The following is a 22,237-nucleotide window of genomic DNA, read 5'->3' as shown; positions in this document are numbered from 1 at the left end:
ACATCATGCTTTGGGGCTGTTTTTCTGCAAAGGGACCAGGACGACTGATCCGTGTAAAGGAAAGAATGAATGGGGCCATGTATCGTGAGATTTTGAGTGAAAACCTCCTTCCATCAGCAAGGGCATTGAAGATTAAACGTGGCTGGGTCTTTCAGCATGACAATGATCCCAAACACACCGCCCGGGCAACGAAGGAGTGGCTTCGTGAGAAGCATTTCAAGGTCCTGGAGTGGCCTAGCCAGTCTCGAGATCTCAACCCCATAAAAAATCTTTGGAGGGAGTTGAAAGTCTGTGTTGCCCAGCAACAGCCCCAAAACATCACTGCTCTAGAGGAGCTCTGCATGGAGGAATGGGCCAAAATACCAGCAACAGTGTGTGAAAACCTTGTGAAGACTTACAGAAAACGTTTGACCTCTGTCATTGCCAACAAAGGGTATATAACAAAGTATTGAGATAAACTTTTGTTATTGACCAAATACTTATTTTCCACCATAATTTGCAAATAAATTCATTAAAAATCCTACAATGTGATTTTCTGGATTTTTTTTTTCATTTTGCCTGTCATAGTTGAAGTGTACCTATGATGAAAATTACAGGCCGCTCTCATCTTTTTAGGTGGGAGAACTTGCACAATTGGTGGCTGACTAAATACTTTTCCCCCCACTGTATAGATATATATTTATTTATTTATTTATATAGATATAAGGTCCTTTGAGATCTTATCTCGGCTGCCATTTGAAACAGATTTGATAATTTCCAGACTTTCCAATTAGAAACCCCCATTTCCCCTTTCCTGTCTTTCCATTTGATTTGATTTCATTTATTAGGATCCCCATTAGCCGGTTCCAATGGCAACAGCTAGTCTTACTGGGGCCCGACACATAACAAAAAAAGACATTACGGGCAAAACACTTTACAATTTACATACATTTAAAAACATGAACATGTAGTGTGTATGTGTGCATCTATCCGTTACACATACATTGACTTTATTTAAATAAAGGTTCAAATAAAAAATATATAAAAAGTACAGTACATGTCAGTACATACACGCAACAAGTAGGTCACATGGGGGAGAGGCGTTGTGCCATGAGGTGTTGCTTTATTTGTTTGTGAAACCAGGTTTGCTGTTCACTTGCACTATATAAGATGGAAGGGAGGTCCATACATTATTCGAAGTGAAATCAGGTGGATGCCTCATTACCCAGTTGATGCTGTTGACTCCAGTCATTTTACCTTATAGGCCTACAGGCCAATGGATGTGTACTAGCCTGTGTGTATTGTCCATATGGTGGTTGTGTGATGTGAAGTGTGCAGTATGTCTGAGTATTGGTTCATACGGACCTTGAACAATGAATGGTGAGGAAGTTATTGGCAGACCAGCCCATCCCTCAGACTATGTGTCAATTCCAGTTGTTCATTAACAGGTGAGTTAAGAAAGCAGGTGAGTTGTCGAATCTGAGCGGAACAAAGCAGGTGTGTAAATCCATATACCCTTGTTTTGAAACAAAGCAGTCGATTAATGAAAGATTTCACAGTAAGTAGTTAAATGAATGAAAAACGTTTGAGACATTCAGAGAAGTAAATACATTTTTATAGGCTGTTTTTCACACAGCAATTTTGTTTTCCAACTGGAAAAAGTACATGTGCTGAATGGAATATACATTGCGTGAGAATATTGGAATATTTGGAATACAGAATAAAAGGGATGACAAGTAACTTTTTACTTTTTGGAATTATTAGAACATTTCTGGCAAATGGATTTTACCCACCCACAGCTCAATGTCTTGTCATTGAACATCTCCTCAACATCATTGGTCATCTAGGTCATCTAGACTGGGAAATCCAAAGACTCTCCTTATGAAAAATAGGAACATTCATTAGCTTATACATTAAGTCCTCAGAATGGCTCATAGAGGTTGGTGGGTGTGTGTCTGCTGGATGGTGTTGATCGCAGGCCGATGCGAGGCGATATACCCTCACTGTCTGGATGGGATCATGATGAACGTAGTTCTGCTGGATGACGACATCTCTCCCTGGAGTATGAGATTTGTCCGTAGCGCTGTGGAGAGTGCGATCCAGCTCGACGCTGAACTCCCCTGTAAAAGCTGTCCAAACGGTAAATGTAATCATAATTTAAAAACTGTAAATTAATAGAGCATTTGCACAGGGTTGCTGGTTCAAGTCCCACCGTGGCTGAGCTCCCTTAATTGGTCGTGTACAATTATCACATATAGCAGACTATAAAAAACTAAATTGGTTTATAAGGATATCCTAGGCCTACATTGTGTTATAGATGTAAGGACCTTAGCCTAACCTAAATATTTTTAGCTTAATTTTTTGTGATTTAACTTCTCTTATCAGCTCAGATTTGATGTTCTGCTGACTTACTATCTGTGGGTCCGTAATCTTTGTTGCCACCATTATGGTGTATTGATGTTTTCTCTTCCAAGGAGTGAAGCGAAACCTGACTGCAAACTTCCTTGGGCTCGAGACTAGTTTGTACAGCAAGAAAGGCTGCAAAAGCAGCACTTGTGAAGTGGTGGAGACCTTGAAGAACCTAACTGTGAGTGTTAACCAACTCTCACACACACACACACACACACACACACACACACACACACACACACACACACACACACACACACACACACACACACACACAAATATTCACATATCTAAGCTGCTTCTCCTTTGTTTCAGAAAACAGGCCAGGAGGGCTGGGTTTTGCTGGGGCCCACCTGTACCCATGCAACCTTTCAGATGGTTGAGTAAGTGTTGTGTTGCCATGACACCTTTTCTCTTTTACTTCCTCTATATATATTGCCCTCACCTTTATTCAACTTGTTTACTCTTGTAGTTACATTTTAATAACACAGTAATTTATTGCATACTGTTGTGTCATTCTCCCACTCTCCCCTGTGTGTGTCTGTCTGTCTTTCTGTCTCACATACCCTCCATTCCTCTGCCCATATCCCTCTCTCTCTCTCTCGCTGTCTCTCTCTCTCGCTGTCTCCATCCCTCTTTCTTTCTCTTTCTCTCCCTGTCCCTCCCTCAATCCCTCTCTCCCTCCCCTCTCAATGTTCCAGTCAAGAGGTTGGTCTGAAGCTCCTCATGCCCATCATCTCAGCAGGCAGCTTTGCTCTGTCCTGTGACTACCAAGACAACCTGACCCGCATATTGCCCCCTGCACGCAAGATCTCCACATTCTTCACAAAATTCTGGGACTTCAAAAACAATATCAAACCCAAGTGGTCCACAGCCTTCCTCTATAAGAAGCAGGAGAACACTGAGGACTGCTTCTGGTGAGTGATTTACTTGTGGGTCGCTTGTGAGACATTTCTGAGCTGTTTGTGAGTTTCCTTTGAGTTGCTTTTGAGTCGCTTGTGTCCTGACTTGTCAGTTCTGTAGGTGTAATATGCTGGAAAAGGGTGAAGGTGGATATTACCTGACAAGTGATTCCGTAGGCTAATGGACAATTTGATGACTGAGAATATTTATTTGTGTATATTATATTTGCTTAGACGTGATGTTGATACTGATATCATTGTATTTCCCCACCCCTCCTCAGGTACATCAATGCACTTGGTACAGGCTCAGCCCACTTTTCCTTACATGTCAAAAATACCCGAGTTATAACCAAAGCGGAAGACCTTAGAATGGAATTAAACTCCAAAAAGAGGACAAGCAATTGTAAGTAAACCCACATCATCTCACTCCTTTCACAAATCTGGAGGACTGGCAGATAGATAGCCCACCAGGGGGAAGGCCAGCAATGGAGTGTCCAGAACATTTTGAATGGGGTGGACAAGGTGGGGCACAGACCCAGTTTAGGGTGGCCATAACATTTGCAAGGTGGATTTTTTGTATATAATTATGATGGTTCAACGCATTAAATGCTTCAGCTTAGCGTTGGTACATTTTACAGTTCAAATAAATCACGAGTCAATTCCAAAAGTCTTGTTACAGTGTTTGCATTCAAGGTCAGGGTTTTATAAAAGGCTATTAGCATTCAGCAGTAAATTCACTTGAAAGTGCCATCACAAGTGCAAGTTACACTGTGACATTCGGGAGGCTGTCTATTTTTCTAACTGGACCTTCTATGTGTGCATAGGAGCGATATCATTTTTTTATGGGCTTTATAGTAAAGATGGAATTTAACTGTAAATATGTATTTCATTTTAATATGTCATGAACACAATCAGTCATTATGTTTTCATCTGATTGTCAAATAAATCACTTCAAAAAGTCGGTTAAATACAGTAGGTTACCTGCGGACGTTCGTCCACTTCAAAATAAATCCAACGTCTGAACAATTTTTGTATAATTTTTTTTTTTACCTACGCCGGCGACGCTGGACTGATTGTGCACCGCCCTGTGGGACTCCCAATCACGTCCAGGGACTGTAGTGACACCTCTTGCACTGAGATGCAGTGCCTTAGACCGTCGGGAGCGAAATGCACTGTGCACCCGCCATTTGAATGGAAAGAGATATCTATTACAAACACCATAAGTGTAATGACATTCAGCCTACAAAGTGACGTGCATTCATGGAGATTTTTTTTTACTTATAAGAAAAAATAACAATGTAGAAAATAATTTATAATTCGTGTCTATCCGTGTTTCATAATATTCCTTCAATTCGCACAAGGCTGAATCCATTTCATCAGAGAAAGCATCTGAGCGAGGCAAAGAGCCTCCCTCTGTCTTATTATATGAAGCCCATGTACTTTTGAAGTCGGAAGTTTACATACACTTAGGTTGGAGTCATTAAAACTAGTTTTTCAACCACTCCACAATTTTCTTGTTAACAAACTTTAGTCAGTTAGGATATCTACTTTGTGCATGACACAAGTAATTCTTCCAACAATTGTTTACAGACAGATTTTTTCACTTACATTTCACTGCATCACAATTCCAGTGGGTCAGAAGTTTACATACACCAAGTTGACTGTGCCTTTAAACAGCTTGGAAAATTCCAGAAAATTAAGTCACATCTTTAGAAGCTTCTGATAGGCTAATTGACATAATTTGAGTCAATTGGAGGTGTACCTGTGGATGTATTTCAAGACCTACCTTCAAACTCAGTGCATCTTTGCTTGACATCATGGGAAAATCAAAAGATATCAGCCAAGACCCCAGAAAAAGAATTGTAGACCTCCACAAGTCTGGTTCCACTTTGGGAGCAATTTACAAATGCCTGAAGGTACCACGTTCATCTGTACAAACAACAGTACGCAAGTATAAACACCATGGGGCCACGCAGCCGTCATACCGCTCAGGAAGGAGACGCGTTCTGTCTCCTAGAGATGAACGTACTTTGGTGCGAAAAGTGCAAATCAATCCCAGAACAACAGCAAAGGACCTTGTGAAGATGCTGGAGGAAACAGGTACAAAAATATCTATATCCACAGTAAAACGAGTCCTATATCGACATAACCTGAAAGGCCGCTCAGCAAGGAAGAAGCCACTGCTCCAAAACTGTTGTAAAAAAGCCAGACTACGGTTTGCAACTGCACATGGGGACAAAGTTCTTACTTTTTGGAGAAATGTCCTCTGGTCTGATGAAACAAAAATAGAATGACCATCATTATATTTGCAGGAAAAAGGGGGAGGCTTGCAAGCCGAAGAACACCATCCCAACCGTGAAGTACGGGGGTGGCAGCATCATGTTGTGGGGGTGTTTTGCTGCAGGAGGGACTGGTGCACTTCACAAAATATATGGCACAATGAGGGAGGAAAATTCAGTGGATATATTGAAAAAAACATCTCAAAACATCAGTCAGGAAGTTAAAGCTTGGTCCGAAATGGGTCTTCCAAATGGACAATGACCCCAAGCATACTTCCAAAGTTGTGGCCAAATGGCTAAAGGACAACAAAGTCAAGGTATTGGAGTGGCCATCACAAAGCCCTGATCTCAATCCAACATAAAAGGAGACCTACAAGGAGACCTACAAACCTGACTCAGTTACACCAGCTCTGTCAGGAGAAATGGGCCAAAATTCACCCAACTTATTGTGGGAAGCTTGTGGAAGGCTCCCCAAAACGTTTTACCCAAGTTAAACAATTTAAAGGCAATGTTACCAAATACTAATTGAGTGTACGGAAACTTCTGACCCACTGGGAATGTGATGAAAGAAATAAAAGCTGAAATAAATCATTCACTCTACTATTATTCTGACATTTCACATTCTTAAAATGAAGTGGTGATCCTAACTGACCTAAAATTGAATTTTTATTAGGATTAAATGTCAGGAATTGTGAAACTGAGCTTAAATGTATTTGGCTAAGGTGTATGTAAACTTCCGACTTCAACTGTAAGTGGACACCTGCTCGTCAAACATCTCATTCCAAAATCCTAGTCATTAATACGGAGTTGGTCCCCCTTTGCTGCTATAACAGCCTCCACTCTTATGGGAAGGCTTTCCACTAGATGTTGGAACATTACTGTGGGCACTTGCTTCCATTCAGCCACAAGAGCATTAGTGAGGTCGGGCACTGATGTTGGGCGATTTCCTTGGCTCGCAGTCGTTCCAATTCATTCCAAAGGGGTCGATGGGTTTGAGGTCAGGGCTCTGTGCAAGCCAGTCAAGTTCATCCACACAGTTCTCAACAAACCATTTCTGTATGGACCTCGCTTTGTGCATGGGGGCATTGTCATGCTGAAACTGCCAAGGGCCTTCCCCAAACTGTTACCACAAATTTGGAAGCACAGAATTGTATGGAATGTCATTGTATGCTGTAATGTTAAGATTTCCCTTCACTGGAACCAAGGGCCCTAGCACGAACCATGAAAAACAGCCCCAGACCATTATTCCTCCTCCACCAAACATTACAGTTGGCACTATGGATTCTTGCATGTAACGTTCTCCTGGTATCCGCCAATCCCAGATTCGTTCATCGGAGTGCCAGATGGTGAAGTGTGATTCATCACTCCAGAGAACGGTTGGCATTGCGCATGTGATCTTAGGCTTGCGTGTGGCTGCTCGGCCATGGTTGCAACACTCACTCGGTAGTGAGTGTTGCAACCGAGGACAAACGATTTTTGTGTGCTATGCACTTCAGCACTCGCCGTTCCCATTCTGTGAGCTTGTGTGGCCTACCACTTCGCGGCTGAGGCGTTGTTGCTCCTAGATGTTTCCACTTCACAATAACAGCAGTTACAGATGACCGGGGAAGTTCTAGCAGGGCAGAAATGTGACAAACTGACTTGTTGGAAAGGTGGCATCTTATGACGGTGCCACGTTGAAAGTCACTGAGCTCTTCAGTAAGGCCGTTCTACTGTATGTCTATGGAGATTGCATGGCTGTGTGCTAGATTTTATACACCTGTCAGCAACGAGTGTGGCTGAAATGGGTGTCCAAATCGTTTTGGCCGTGTAGTTTATCTCATGCTGTCTGGCCAAAAAGAATATGACTATTTTCTATACTATTTTTGTCTAGACAGCATGTCATACTATTTTTGACCAGATAGCATCAGATACATGGGTTTTGTATCGCTTGCTCGGATGCTTTCTCAGGTGAGATTGATGTCAGTGTCCGTCTTTGTCAATGTTATCAAAATATTCAGAGACCAATCAGATTTCGGGGAGGGGGGGGCGCGCCATTGAAGGCCACGACTTCTCTCTCTCTCTCTCTCTCTCTCTCTCTCTCTCTCTCTCTCTCTCTCTCTCTATATATATATATATATATATATATATATATATATATATATCTCACTCACTCTCCTCTTCACTGACTGTGCAGTGTTCATAGTGTGTGGGACACCAGGAGATATCGTGGACCTGAAAAATGGAACTATGGAGGTTGATCCTAGTGTTGTCTTCATCCTGGTCGATCTTTACAAGTTAGTCCTCTCTCTTTCTCTCACTCTCTCTCTCTATCCTCATTTCTCTCTCTGTCTCTCTGCCTCTCTCTCTCTCTCTCTCACTCTCTCTCTCGCTTTTTCTCTCTCCCCAGTCTATTATTTGTGTTTGCATTTTTTCACCTGAAAAAGTTCAACGAGGCTTAATACTGTAATCGCCTTGCTTGTCAGAGAGCACCAGTGTTTGCAGTGTCATTAACAATGCACCCATGACTCCCCACAGTGATAAGTACTACACCAATAAGTCCTCTATCCCTGCTATGAAGAACGTGTTGGTTCTCACCATGCCCAACACAAGGAACTATACTGTGGACACAGACCTGGGCAACAACGTGACGGTGAGACACCCTGCTTGGCTGGGGCCCTGACTATCATTGTACTCTAAGGTTGTGTCCAAAATAGCATCCTATTCCCTATGTACTGTACACACTAAAAACAAATGGTTCTATATAGTGCCAAATAAGGGTCAATTGGCTTGTAACCATAGCAGATTACGTTTTGCTGCTAAATAGATACATTATTTGAAGGTTCTATAAAGAACCATGCTCATAAGGTTCAACATGTAACAAGTATGTTGCTATAAAAACCACTTCCAACAGTCCTGCTATGGTTACAATCCTTTTGGGGCTACTTTATGGAGAATGGTTCTATATAGAACCTTTCTCAATCTCAAAGGTTCATTGTTTATCTTTTTGAAGAACCATACAGTTTTTTAAAATTCTGGTTAGCCATATGATATTGTTAAAATTCCATAGGTGTTATAATTGTATTAATTGACAAGTTGAATCAAGAGTTCTAGCTCTGGAACTGCTTATGATCCCTAAGAATAGAATTGAGAACCACTGATAGAGTCAAGTGTTCTCAATTGACACAAAGTCATACGTGAGTCTTTCACAAGACTCCGTCACTGGCCATAGTTATATATAACATGTAATGGCACTACTGCCCTAAATGTTTACATTAAGAATCTCAGAAAACATCTGACAAAAAAATATTTTGCTTTTTTTATTTTTTATTTTGCTTTTAACAAAACAGATTACATTAACTGGAATGACACCCACTCACAGTTGCACAAAAAGAGCTGTGAGCAATCCATGCCCCAAAATATTATAATGAACTGCTGCCCCTACATTTGAATTATCACTAAAGAAGAAAAAAGTAATGGACTACTTTTGACCAGGGTGCAATCGATCTCCGCTCTCTCCAGATGAATGACTATATGGCAGCGTACCATGACGCAGTGCTACTGTTTGGTCAGGTGATGAGGAAGATCTGGAGCGAGCCTGAGTCTGAGCTCAACCACACGGAGGTAGTCAATATCAACCACTTCAGAAACATCTCATTTGACGGTAAGAGACCAGGAAACAACACATAAAGCCATGTGGTCTGGCCTGGACATATGGCCACCTGTGTGTGTGTGTGTGTGTGTGTGTGTGTGTGTGTGTGTGTGTGTGTGTGTGTGTGTGTGTGTGTGTAGTTCTGTAGATCTGTTTAGTGTAAGCTGTGTATATGTGTTTCCATAAAGGCATCGCAGGCCACTACAAGCTGGATGACCATGGGGACAGAGACGTGAATTTTTCAGTCATTTACACCACCACTGACAACAAGGTAGGTCAGCTATCATCATTTACATTTTTAGTAATTTAGCAGATGACTTACATCATTCTATCGTGTCAATTTGAATGTTTTAACACTTTCCCTGTCTCCTCCGCAGTACGAAACTTTATTTATATTCAACACTGTCTACAACTACACCAGCATCGTCAACAGTAAACCATCCTTCATCTGGGGCAGACATCTCCCAAATGACATTCCAGACCAGGGTAAGGGTTAAACTAAAGCTGAGCGAAATGCACAGAAATCCATATCACGATAAATTGCCTGAATTGATGTGCACAGTTTTTTTAATGATCCTTTAAACTACTACTACTAGTTTGATGGTTGTAGTCATCAATTGTCCCATTAACAATCACCCATATTAGCAAACTTATTTCATTTTAAACTTCACGTTTCTCTAGTATAGGCTACAGTTCATTCGGAATGTTTTCAGACCCCTTGACTTTTTCCACATTTTGTTACGTTACAGACTTATTCTAAAATGGATTCAAATAATTGTTTTCCTTATCAATCTACACACAATACCCCATAATGACAAAGCAAAAACCGTTTTTTAGAAATGTGTAAAAAATATAAAACAGAAATACCTTATTTACAAAAGTATTCAGATCCTTTGCTGTAAGACACAGAATGGAGCAGGTGAATCCTGTTTCATTGATCATCCTTGAGATGTTTCTACAACTTGATTGGAGTCCATCTGTGGTAAATTCAATTGATTAGACATTATTTGGAAAGGCACACAACTGACTATATAAGGTCCCACAGTTGACAGTGCATGTCCGAGCAATACCAAGCCATGAGGTCGAAGGAATTGTGCGTTGAGCTCCGAGACAGGATTGTGTCGAGGCACAGATCTGGGGAAGGGTACCAAAAAAGGGTACCAAAACATTTCTGCAGCATTGAAGGTCCACAAGAACACAGTGGCCTCCATCATTCTTAAATGGAAGAAGTTTGGAACCACCAAGACTGATCCTAGAGCTGGCCACTCGGACAAACTGAGCAATCGGGGGAGAAGGGCCTTGGTCAGGGAGGTGACCGAGAACCCGACGGTCACTCTGACAGAGCTCCAGAGTTCCTCTTTGAAGAACCTTCCAGAAGGACAACCGTCTCTTCAGCACTCCACCAATCAGGCCTTTATGGTAGAGTGGCCCGATGAAAGCCATTCTTCAGTAAAAGAGATGACAGCTCATTGGAGTTTGCCGAAAGGCACCAAAAGGACTCTCAGACCATGAGAAACAAGATTCTCTGTGCTGATGAAACTAAGCTTGAACTCCTTGGTCTGAATGCCAACCATCGCGTCTGGAGGAAACCTGGCACCATCCCTACAGTGAAGCATGGTGGCGGCAGCATCATGCTGTGGTGATTTTGTTTCAGACCAGAGACTGGGAGACTAGTCAGGATCGAGGGAAAGATGAATGAAGCAAAGTACAGAGAGATCCTTGATGAAAACCTGTTCCAGAGCGCTCAGGATCTCTGACTGGGGCGAATGTTCACCTTACAATAGGACAATGACCCTAAGACCACAGCCAAGACAACACAGGAGTGGCTTCGGGACAAGTCTCTGAATGTCCTTGAGTGGCCCAGCCAGAGCCCAGACTTGAACCCGCTCGAACATCTCTGCAAGATTGTAGCATCATACCCAAGAACACTCTACGCTGTAATCACTGCCAAAGGTGCTTCAATAATGTACTGAGTCTGAATACTTAAGTAAATGTGATATTTCAGTTTTGTATATGTAATATAATAACAAAAATGTCTGAAATGCTGTTTTTGCTTTATCATTATGGGGTATTTTGTGTAGATTGATGAGGGAAAAAACTATTAATCATTTTTAGAATAAGGCTGTAACGTAACAGAATGTGGAAAACGTCAACAGGTCTGAATACTTTTCGAAAGCACTGTACTTATAATGGACGATTTCACCAAAATGTCTGCGATAAGTGATCGGTATGGTCTGTGTCTTTCATATTCGTTTTTCATCCCAGATCTGATTGATAAGACAGATATGGGCCAAGAACCAGTGTTGTGAGATCAGGGTGGCAGGTAGCGTAGGGGCTAAGAGCATTGGGTCAGCAATCAAAAGGTTGCTGTTTCAAAACCATAAGCCAACTAGATTATTCACCAAGTTGTCTTGGGGATTCGACAGCGATCTTAAGCAAGGCACTGAACCCTAAGTTGCTCAACTTCAATGTACAATAATACCACCTAAATTCCCCCCTTCCCTGCACACTCATTGAGAAATTGTGTAGCTATGACGCAGTCCATTTTATTGGTCTCCTCATCATAATCATGACCCCCCCCCCCCCCCCCCCCCCCAGGTTTGGGGGTGCAGAACATCGTTGTCATCGTCTTAGGTGTCACTGTGGTGGTGGTGGCTACCATCGCATTCATCTTCTACAGGTAAAGCACAAGTTAGAATCACCTTAAATCTGCCATTTTGGTGCCTGATTCCATAGAGGGTTGTTTTATCTATCATGGTATGTTCAGGGTGACCATAGAAATATAATTACCAGAACAGGAACCCCCAGTCAAGTATAACTATTTTTATGGGGGAGACCTCTTACACTGTGCTATCTGTTACCAGGCAGAACAGGAGAGAGCGCCAGGTGAGGAAGAGATGGTCTCACATCCACTCTGACCTCATCACCCCGCTGGAGTATAACGAACGTAGCTTGGTCTGCCTCAAGGTCAGCTAGTTCATCAGTGTGCGGCGCCCCTAAGCATGTCATCATTGTGAGATCTCAAAGTTAAGTCACATTCTCTAATCCATCTTCTAACTCCCGTCTATGTCCATTTGTTTGTCAGATTGACGAAGACCACAGGACAAACAAAAGTTATATGATCCGCCAAGGACGCTATGATAAAAAGGTAACTCAAACTTATACAGGGCCTTCAGAAAGAATTCACACCCCTTGACTTTTTCCACATTTTGTGGTGTTACAGCCTGAATTTAAAGTGGACTAAATAGAGTTGTTTTTTTCACTAACCTACATACAATAACCCATAATGTGAATGTGGAATTATGTTCTTTGAAATTTTTACAAATTAATTAAAAATGGAAAGCTGAAATTTCTTGAGTCAATAAGTATTTAACCCCTTTGTTATGGCAAGCCTAAATAAGATCAGGAGTAAAAATATGTGTTTTTGTTTTAAAAAATCACTCAGTTTCCAAATCATAAAACAAAACAATGAATTATCCAACCAAAATGTAGAATTACATTCTTCAGTGATTCACATTGGTTCTATCACTCAAAATTATAACCCTCAATTTAACACACATCAACACTGGCAGAATGAACATTTATTTTAACATACAATATATTTAACCTATAATTCCAGTATTAACTTTCTCATCATGATTATAATTACAGATCCGTATCTCAATGCATTCTCAGCCTAAATGACTATACATTTAGCAGTGTTTAGACCTCATCAATCGAAATAAAACAATTTCAAACAAGTCTAAATCAATTACGGGCACGGTTGACCAACCCCCTCCCTTTCCCGGCACTCTTCTGGCATTTCTTCATCTTCAGATACCTTCACAGTTCAAAGTGGATGGCCCATGACAATGTCCCAATTTCAATGTCTCACCTGAGCCCCACCACAACGCCTATTATGTCTTGTCCATTTGCCCACCAGTATAGCAGCAACATAAGACAAGTTTTGGAACGGATCTCTCTTCATGGTCAAATGATCCCTTGATGACTATCTGTAGTCACAATCCATAATCTTGAGAAAGGACCGACCAGAACAACAGTTTAGTTCAGTTCATTTCTGATTCAGGAAATCCAGGCAAGCATTGACTGCATGACAAATTATTCCTTTTACCAATATTCTTAATACCAATTTCTAAAACAAATGTTAAAGAAAATAACTTCACATTCTGTTGAAACAATTTTTCCAAATTGGCTTATACTCCCCCTGACACTGTCAACCTCATCACAGAGTCATAGGATCAGGAAATTATACCGATCATCCAGCAGACCCAATCTGGTGAGATTTATATTGAAACAAAACAGACAAACAACAATACACTCCTTCATACATCATTCAATACATTCCGACATATTACTCAAGGTGTGTAAACTTCAATCCAAAAACCTCAGACTGGTAATTCCCCTATTTTGACACATGACTCACAATGTGATCAATGTATAAAAAACCACAGCACTGCAAATCAAATTAGAATTACTACCCTTAATAACTCCATTACATGTTTTATTTACCCAGAACTTGATTCAAGGAATAGAAAAATAGACCAGAGACAGGACTAACCTTCTCGTGGTCCGAATCACACATAACTATTAACTATAAACTTCTCCGTAATTATCAGTATGATAAATAAACTTCAAATCATCATCCAATGTCTCTCAGCTTTCCAGCGAGGGTGACCACACTAGAAAGTCAGGACAGAGGTCAGAGGACATTCAAACCATTCAAATAAGTGTTTCTTTCTCTACTACACAAATTATTTAAAAACAGTCAAACATTTCATACATTTCGTATCCAAGGTCACAGTAAGTTTCTTCAGTACATTTTGTATCAAAAATAATTCATGTGTTCATTTAAAACTTAGAAAATAAACATTTAAGAAAATTCCATGTGTGTGACAATTTAAGATATATTTTCTCTAACCATGAAAAACCCAATAAAAACAAATAAAATAACATTTTATTGTAGATTGCTAACTCTTAAGCAATCCAAACAATTCAAATTCTAAACTCTTATTTTCCAATTAACTTACTTTCCTTTGTTACCTTCACTAGTCTACATCTCTGTTTCCTTTAACTCAGAAAACCCTCTACAATCTCTACTATACTCTACCTCTGTCTTTCCGTCGAATGTTACAATTTTATTTTTTAAATGATAGTAAAAACAAACATAACTTCTGCTCACAGGGAGGCCACTTTAATTACTTTGTTTCACTGGTTGTACTTTCCCATATGATGCCTTGTGACCCTGCTCTACCAGTTTACTAATGTGGTGATGTGGTGATGTAATTGTTCTATCTTGAAAGGAAAACCCAGAGTTACCTCTGCTGCAGAAAATAAGTTCATTAGAGTTACCAGCCTCAGAAATTGCAGCCCAAATAAATGCGTCACAGAGTTCAAGTAACAGACACATCTCAACATCAGCTGGTCAGAGGAGACTGCGTGATTCAGGCCTTCATGGTGGAATTGCTGGAAAGAAACCATTACTAAGGGACACCAATAAGAAGAAGAGACTTGCTTGGGCCAAGAAACATGAGCAATGGACATTAGACAGGTAGAATTCTGTCCTTCGTTCTGATGAGTCCATATGTGAGATTTTTTGTTCCAATCGCCGTGTCTTAGTGGCTTATACTCCCCCTGACACTGTCAACCTCATCACAGAGTAGGTGAACGGATGACATCCGCATGTGTGGTTCTCACCGTGAAGCATGGAGGAGGAGTTTTTCACAATTCCTGTCATTTAATCCTAGTAAACATTCCCTGTCTTAGTTCAGTTAGGATCACCACTTTATTTTAAGAATGTGAAATGTAAGAATAATAGTAGAGAGAATAATTTATTTAAGCTTTTATTTCTTTCATCACATTCTCAGTGGGTCAGAAGTTTACATACACTCAATTAGTATTTTGTAGCATTGCCTTTAAATTGTTTAACTTGGGTTAAATGTTTCTGGTTAGCCTTCCACAAGCTTCCCACAATAAGTTGGGTGAATTTTGACCCATTCCTCCTGACAGAGCTGGTGTAACTGTGTCAGGCCTCCTTGCTCGCACACAATTTTTCAGTTCTGCCCACAAATTGTCTACAGGATTGAGGTGAGGGCTTTGTGACGACCACTCCAATACCTTGTCTTTGTTGTTCTTAAGCCATTTTGCCAAAACTTTGGAAGTATGCTTGGGGTCATTGGCCATTTGGAAGACCCATTTGCGACCAAGCTTTAACTTCCTGACTGATGTCTTGAGAGGTTGCTTCAATATAGCCACATAATTTTCCACCCTCATGATGCCATTTATTTTGTGAAGTGCACCAGTCCCTCCTACAGCAAAGAACCTCCACAACATGATGCTGCCACCCTCGTGCTTCACGGTTGGGATGGTGTTCTTCGGCTTGCCAGCCTGCCCCTGTTCTGCCAAACATAACAACGGTCATTATGGCCAAACAGTTCTATTTTTGTTTCATCAGACCAGAGGACATTTCTCCAAAAAGTAAGAACTTTGTCCCCATGTGCAGTTGCAAACCGTAGTCTGGCTTTTTTATGGCGGTTTTGGAGCAGTGGCTTCTTCCTTGCTGAGCGGCCTTTCAGGTTATGTCGATATAGGACTCGTTTTACTGTGGATAAAGATACTTTTGTACCTGTTTCCTCCAGCATCTTCACAAGGTCCTTTGCTTGTTGTTCTGGGATTGATTTGCACTTCTCGCACCAAAGTACGTTCATCTCTAGGAGACAGAACGTGTCTCTTTACTGAGCGGTATGACGGCTGTGTGGTCCCATGGTGTTTATACTTGTGTACTATTGTTTGTACAGATGAACGTGGTACCTTCAGGTGTTTGACCCAGACTTGTGGATTTCTCCAATTTTTTTTTTTTTCTTAAAATACATGCACAGGTACACCTCCCATTGACTCAAATGATGTCAATTAGCCTACCAGAAGCATCGAAAGCCATGACATCATTTTCTGGAATTTTCCAAGCTGTTTAAAGGCACAGTCAACTTAGTGTATGTAAACTTCTGACCCACTGAAATTGTGATACAGTTAATTATAAGTGAAACAATCTGTCTGTAAACAATTGTTGGAAAAATTACTTGTGTCATGCACAAAGTAGATGTCCTAACCGACTTGCCAAAACTATAGTTTGTTAACAAGAAATTTGTGGAGTGGTTGAAAAACGAGTTTTAATGATTCCAGCCTAAGTGTATGTAAACTTCCGACTTCAACTCTACATACATACATATAAAGAGCCATATATACACATGTAGGTTAAAGCAACTACCACGGCTCAGTGACCGATACAGTGGTCAGGTCAGGTGTATTGTATGTTGCCAGACTCCTTCACTTTGACACTTGAAGATGGATCTTGAGGGAGCTGGATAAGGTCAGGTGTACTAAGGCTACTGCTGTTGTCATGGTGATGAAGGTCAGGTTTACTGAGGCGACTGTTGTTGTCATTGTTTCAGATTGTGATCCTGAAGGAGCTGAAGCACTCGGACGGGAACTTTAACAAGAGACAGAGGATAGAGCTCAACTCGGTGAGTCACCAATTATACAGCAAGTTTGATAATGTCCGGTAGACTACTAAAGGGTATCAAGTTTGATCATGTCCAGTAGACTACTAAAGGGTATCAAGTTTGATCATGTCCAGTAGACTACTAAAGGGTATCAAGTTTGATAATGTCCGGTAGACTACTAAAGGGTCTCAAGTTTGATAATGTCCGGTAGACTACTAAAGGGTCTCAAGTTTGATAATGTCCGGTAGACTACTAAAGGGTCTCAAGTTTGATCATGTCCGGTAGACTACTAAAGGGTCTCAAGTTTGATCATGTCCGGTAGACTACTAAAGGGTCTCAAGTTTGATCATGTCCGGTAGACTACTAAAGGGTCTCAAGTTTGATCATGTCCAGTAGACTACTAAAGGGTCTCAAGTTTGATCATGTCCGGTAGACTACTAAAGGGTCTCAAGTTTGCCTTTTTACATGTGTCCATGTGGTATCTTTGTTTAGTTGTTCATATTTGATTTGATTATAACTCCTATTGCTTATTATATCCAATCTCCCTGATTTACAGCTTCTGCACATTGACTACTACAACCTGACTAAGTTCTATGGCACAGTCAAGTATGATCATGGTGTGTTTGGAGTGTTCGAGTACGGCGAGAGGGGATCTCTAAGGGTGAGAAACACACATGCAAACACGCACGCCCACACACACTTTCCCATTTGAACTTTTAACTTCTTCCTTCCTCAGTGTGTGCTGAATGACAATATTTCATACCCGGAGGAGACCTTCATGGACTGGGAGTTTAAGATCTCTGTAATGTACGACATCGCCAAGGTGAGCTAGCAACAACTCTAGTCTACACTCTGCTGTTGGTTTGTATGAGCTCAGAAAATGCCAACTCAGAGCAATTTACTGTAAGATGCTAAAACCTTAGCCAAGCTAAAACCCTATCCAAGAGTTTTTACCTTGTCAATATTGATATACATTTCCGAAGTGCTTTGATCCATTTGACAACATTGAGTCATTGAAATACAGTAGGCCTTTATTCAAAGACAAAACCTCCTCCCCTTTCTTCATCTCCGCAGGGTATGTCCTACCTCCATTCCAGTGACATCCAGGTCCATGGCCGTCTCAAGTCCACTAACTGTGTGGTGGACAACCGTATGGTGGTCAAGATCACTGGCTTTGGCTGCAACACTATTCTAAACCCAGGCAGAGGTAGGAACTATTACTTCGGTAGGGCTAGACCCCTGAGGTCTGTCTGTCCTAGGATGTCTCTTTCTGTCTTATCCCTGTTCTGCCCCTTGTTTTTTTTAACCTATCCTCCCCTATCCCCTCACTCTCTCTTCCTCTCCATTCTTCCCCTCCCTTTTCTCCCCCATCAGACCTGTGGACAGCTCCAGAGCACCTGCGAAGACAGGGGATCTCCCAGAAGGGAGATGTCTACAGCTTTGCCATCATCGCCCAGGAGATAGTTCTCAGGAGGAAAACCTTTTACACCGAGGCCTACTCCGACCGCACAGGTTAAACACATTCCTATATAACACCTTATATAGAAATTCAGAACAGGATCATTGCATCAGCTTTGCTATACTGTAGTTACCCTTATTTAAAATGTAATCTTTGCCACTTTGAGTGGTCCTGCATTTAATTCTGGGGAAGTGTCGACCCCTCCTGGTCGACTGTAGCATTGTTCAGTTGAGCTCAACATAGTGTAGCGGATTAACAAGACGCTCACACAAGTTGTTCTGTCTTCATCAGAGAAAATGGCTAGAGTGCAGTACCCTATCAAAATAACTTATTTCAGACCTGATCTGAATTTTGAGACTGCAGGAGAAAAAGAACTGGAGGTAAGATTGGCATTTGCTTGTGTGTTTGTCTCTGTTTGTGTGCAACAGAGAGAAAGAGAGAGACAGAGATAGGGGGGGATTACAGTACAGAGAAAGACAGATATAGAGATAGAGAGTCTGTAATCCACTTTGGCTTGTACATTTATTTTATTCTGAATGCCCACAGGTGTACATGCTGATAAAGATCTGCTGGGATGAGGACCCAGAGCGAAGGCCTGACTTTAAGAAGATAGAGAGCTCACTGGGGAAGATCTTCAGGTACCAGCTACCTACTTGTATCTCTCTTTTATTGGATAGAGCTAAACACTATCAGAAAGGTGAAGAATACATTTACAAAGATGGTAAAATGTCTCTGTAACATGACAATAAATAGAGATATAAGTAAGACCAACATGGTTATGGTTTGCAGTGCTTCTAAATAACTAACATGTAGTTGCTGTAAAGCTGCACCCATCTCTTTCATTTAAGATACATTTGAGAAATCTATCACAACTTGTTGTGTGTGTATATGTGTGTGTGACTGATCCTGTTTTCCATAGTAACCTGCACAACCAGGCTAATGAGAGTTACATGGACAACCTGATCCGTCGTCTACAGATGTACTCCCGGAACCTGGAGCACCTGGTGGAGGAGAGGACAACTCTGTACAAGGCTGAGAGAGACAGGGCCGACTGCCTCAACTTCATGCTGCTGCCTCGGTCAGTCGACAAACAACAACAAAAAGTAACAGATACCCGAACACAGTTCCATGTTCTTGTTTTATAAAGTGCAGTGTTTCGGCCAGGTCTTTGTCAGACTGCACGACCAGAGAACCACTTTAAGACCAGCAAATGACCTCTCTCTCTCTCCTCTCTCCAGTCCTGTGGTGCGTTCTCTGAAGGAGACAGGCATCGTGGAGCCGGAGCTGTTTGAGGAGGTGACGGTGTACTTCAGCGACATCGTGGGCTTTACCACCCTGTGCCAGTACAGCACCCCCATGGAAGTGGTGGACATGCTCAACGACATCTACAAGGGCTTCGACAGCATCCTCGACCACCACGACGTATACAAGGTTAGGGTTGAGGTTAGGGTTGAGGTTAGGGTTAAGGTTGTGGTTGATGCTATGCTTACTGTATACGAAAACGTTTAGTTCAATAGCAGATGTATAGCTTCTATATCTTCCTTCTTGTCCTGTGTCAGGTGGAGACGATAGGTGATGCGTACATGGTCGCGTCGGGGTTGCCTCGGCGGAACGGGAACAGGCACGCGGTGGACATCTCCCGCATGGCCTTGGACATTCTGGCATTTATGGGGACCTTCCAGCTCAGACATCTGCCGGGACTACCTGTGTGGATCCGCATTGGGATGCACTCAGGTATCCGTAGCTCCCCAAGTCCTATCCTGAATTCATAACACGTCCTTCTCTCTCCTCGTACATATCATCAATACAAAACCTCCTTCGTCTCTGCTCTTTCCTGTAACATCCCTCACTCTCTCTCCTCCCTCTGTCTGTCATCAATACCCCCCTTAAGTCTCACTACTTGTTCCCTAGGCCCCTGTGCAGCAGGAGTGGTGGGGATAAAGATGCCCAGATACTGCCTGTTTGGAGACACAGTCAACACTGCCTCTAGCATGGAGTCAACGGGACATCGTAAGCAGGCAAACAGGAACACTGGAAATATCCACACCAAATCTACACAAACATTTCATGTTCACATCAGCTGTCATGGCAGGTGAGTAAAATACAACTCTGTCTCTCTCCGCCCAGCCCTGAGAATCCACGTCAGTCAGCCCACCATCAGCATCCTACAGAGGACAGACTGCAAGTTTGAGTACGAGAAGAGAGGGGAGACTTTTCTCAAGGTATGGACATGGCACATGCCGCTTTGCACTTTGTCATGATAGAATCATACAGATTTTTTTTGATGCCATTTGAACTATTTAGTACTCTTATCTACTGTGTTGAATATCATATAATATTGTGTGTGTGTATATATATATCCCAGGGTAAAGGCACAGAGTTGACCTACTGGTTGACAGGTGAAACAGGAGAGGACTACAACCTGCCAACGCCACCGACAGCGTGAGTTAACCTGCTGCTAATTTATATGCTCCCCTATAACTTAGTCACGAGAATGTACATCACTAGAGCTACACGTCATCTTTAGACCTATCTATATTATTAACTTCTACATTCATGTCTTTCTTCCATTTTGTAGGATAAACAGATATCATTAGAGCTACATAATCTACAATGCATTCGAAAAGTATTCAGACCCCTTTCCTTTTTCCACATTTTGTTACGTTACAGCCTTATTCTAAAATGTATTAAATTATTTGTTTCCCTTACCAATCTACACACAATACCCAATAATGACAAAGCAAAAACAGCAAATGTATTAAAAATTAAAAACAGAAATACCATATTTACAAAAGTATTCCGACCCTTTGCTATGAGACTCGAAATTGAGCTCAGGAGCATCTTGTTTCCCTTGAGCATTCTTGAGATGTTTCTCAAACTTGATTTGAGTCCACCTGTGGTAAATTCAATTGATTTGATATGATTGGGAAAGGCACACACCTGTCTATGTAAAGGTCCCACAGTTGACAGTGCATGTCAGAGCAAAAACTAAGCCACGAGGTCGAAGGAATTGCCTGTAGAGCTCTGAGACAGGATTGTGTCAAGGCACAGATCTGGGGTAGAGTACCAACACATTTCTGCAGCATTGAAGTTCTCCAAGAACACAGTGGCCTCCATCATTCTTAAATGGAAGAAGTTCCTATAAGTTCCTGTAGCTGGCCACCCGGCCAAACTGAGCAATCAGGGGGAAAGGGTCTTGGTCAGGGAAATGACCAAGAACCAGATGGTCACTCTGACAGCGCTCCAGAGTTCCTCCGTGGAGATGGGAGAACATTCCAGAAGGACAGCCATCTCTGCAGCACTCCACAAATCAGGCCTTTATGGTAGAGTGGCCAGACAGAAGCCACTTCTCAGTAAAAGGCACATGACAGCCCGCTTGGAGTTTGCATAAAGGCACCTAAAGTCTCTCAGACCATGAGAAACAAGATTCTCTGTTCTGATGAAACTAAGACTGAATTCTTTGGCCTGAATGTCAAGTGTCACGTCTGGAGGAAACCTGGCACCATCCCTACGGTGAAGAATGGTGGTGGCAGCATCATGCTGTGTTTTTCAGAGGCACGGACTGTAAGACTAGTCAGGATCAAGGGAAAGATAAACAGAGCAAAGTACAGAGAGATCTTCCAACAGGACATCGACCATAAGCACACAGCCAAGACAATGCTGCAGGGGCTTCAGGAAAAGTCTCTGAATGTCCTTGAGTGGTCCAGCCAGAGCCTAGACTTGAACCTGAACATCTCTGGAGAGACCTGAAAATAGATGTGCAGCGACACTCCCCATCCAACCTGACAGAGCTTGAGAGGATCTGCAGAGAAGAATGGGAGAAACTCTCCAAATACAGGTGTGCCAAGCTTGTAGCGTCATACAGAATAAGACTCAAGGCTGTAATTGCTGCCAAAGGGGCTTCAACAAAGTACTGGGTAAAGGGTCTGAATACTTACGTAAATGTAATATTTCAGTTTTTATTTTTATTTTTAATGCGCAAAAAAACTGTTTTTGCTTTGTCATTATGGGGTATTGTGTGTAGATTGACGAGGGGGAAAAACGATTTAATCCATTAAGTACATTTTTTGGGAAAAAGTCAA

The 22,237-nt window shown here is 41.8% G+C and overlaps 1 protein-coding gene across 1 annotated transcript in view; it reads left to right on the top strand.

Annotated features, from left to right (window-relative positions):
* Positions 1-1,336: 1,336 nt before the first annotated feature.
* The window catches only part of gucy2cb (guanylate cyclase 2Cb), a 22,077-nt gene continuing 1,176 nt past the window's right edge, over positions 1,337-22,237 (top strand). The window contains exons 1-26 of the mRNA XM_021575987.3: positions 1,337-2,119; positions 2,454-2,566; positions 2,704-2,771; positions 3,090-3,305; positions 3,572-3,693; positions 7,746-7,845; positions 8,087-8,201; positions 9,071-9,212; positions 9,389-9,471; positions 9,578-9,686; positions 11,799-11,880; positions 12,065-12,167; positions 12,286-12,348; positions 16,646-16,717; positions 17,253-17,357; positions 17,433-17,519; positions 17,771-17,903; positions 18,071-18,208; positions 18,447-18,535; positions 18,702-18,793; positions 19,075-19,233; positions 19,394-19,586; positions 19,715-19,889; positions 20,067-20,165; positions 20,283-20,377; positions 20,521-20,597. Coding sequence (XP_021431662.1) covers positions 1,906-2,119; positions 2,454-2,566; positions 2,704-2,771; positions 3,090-3,305; positions 3,572-3,693; positions 7,746-7,845; positions 8,087-8,201; positions 9,071-9,212; positions 9,389-9,471; positions 9,578-9,686; positions 11,799-11,880; positions 12,065-12,167; positions 12,286-12,348; positions 16,646-16,717; positions 17,253-17,357; positions 17,433-17,519; positions 17,771-17,903; positions 18,071-18,208; positions 18,447-18,535; positions 18,702-18,793; positions 19,075-19,233; positions 19,394-19,586; positions 19,715-19,889; positions 20,067-20,165; positions 20,283-20,377; positions 20,521-20,597 — 3,044 coding nt within the window. The 5' untranslated portion in view covers positions 1,337-1,905. The remainder of the gene's footprint in view (positions 2,120-2,453; positions 2,567-2,703; positions 2,772-3,089; positions 3,306-3,571; positions 3,694-7,745; positions 7,846-8,086; positions 8,202-9,070; positions 9,213-9,388; positions 9,472-9,577; positions 9,687-11,798; positions 11,881-12,064; positions 12,168-12,285; positions 12,349-16,645; positions 16,718-17,252; positions 17,358-17,432; positions 17,520-17,770; positions 17,904-18,070; positions 18,209-18,446; positions 18,536-18,701; positions 18,794-19,074; positions 19,234-19,393; positions 19,587-19,714; positions 19,890-20,066; positions 20,166-20,282; positions 20,378-20,520; positions 20,598-22,237) is intronic.

The sequence above is a fragment of the Oncorhynchus mykiss genome, chromosome 20 (genome assembly GCF_057628025.1).
Source record: "Oncorhynchus mykiss isolate SJ-2025 chromosome 20, ASM5762802v1, whole genome shotgun sequence".
NCBI lineage: Eukaryota > Metazoa > Chordata > Actinopteri > Salmoniformes > Salmonidae > Oncorhynchus > Oncorhynchus mykiss.
This window is presented reverse-complemented; position numbering and strand designations above follow the sequence as displayed.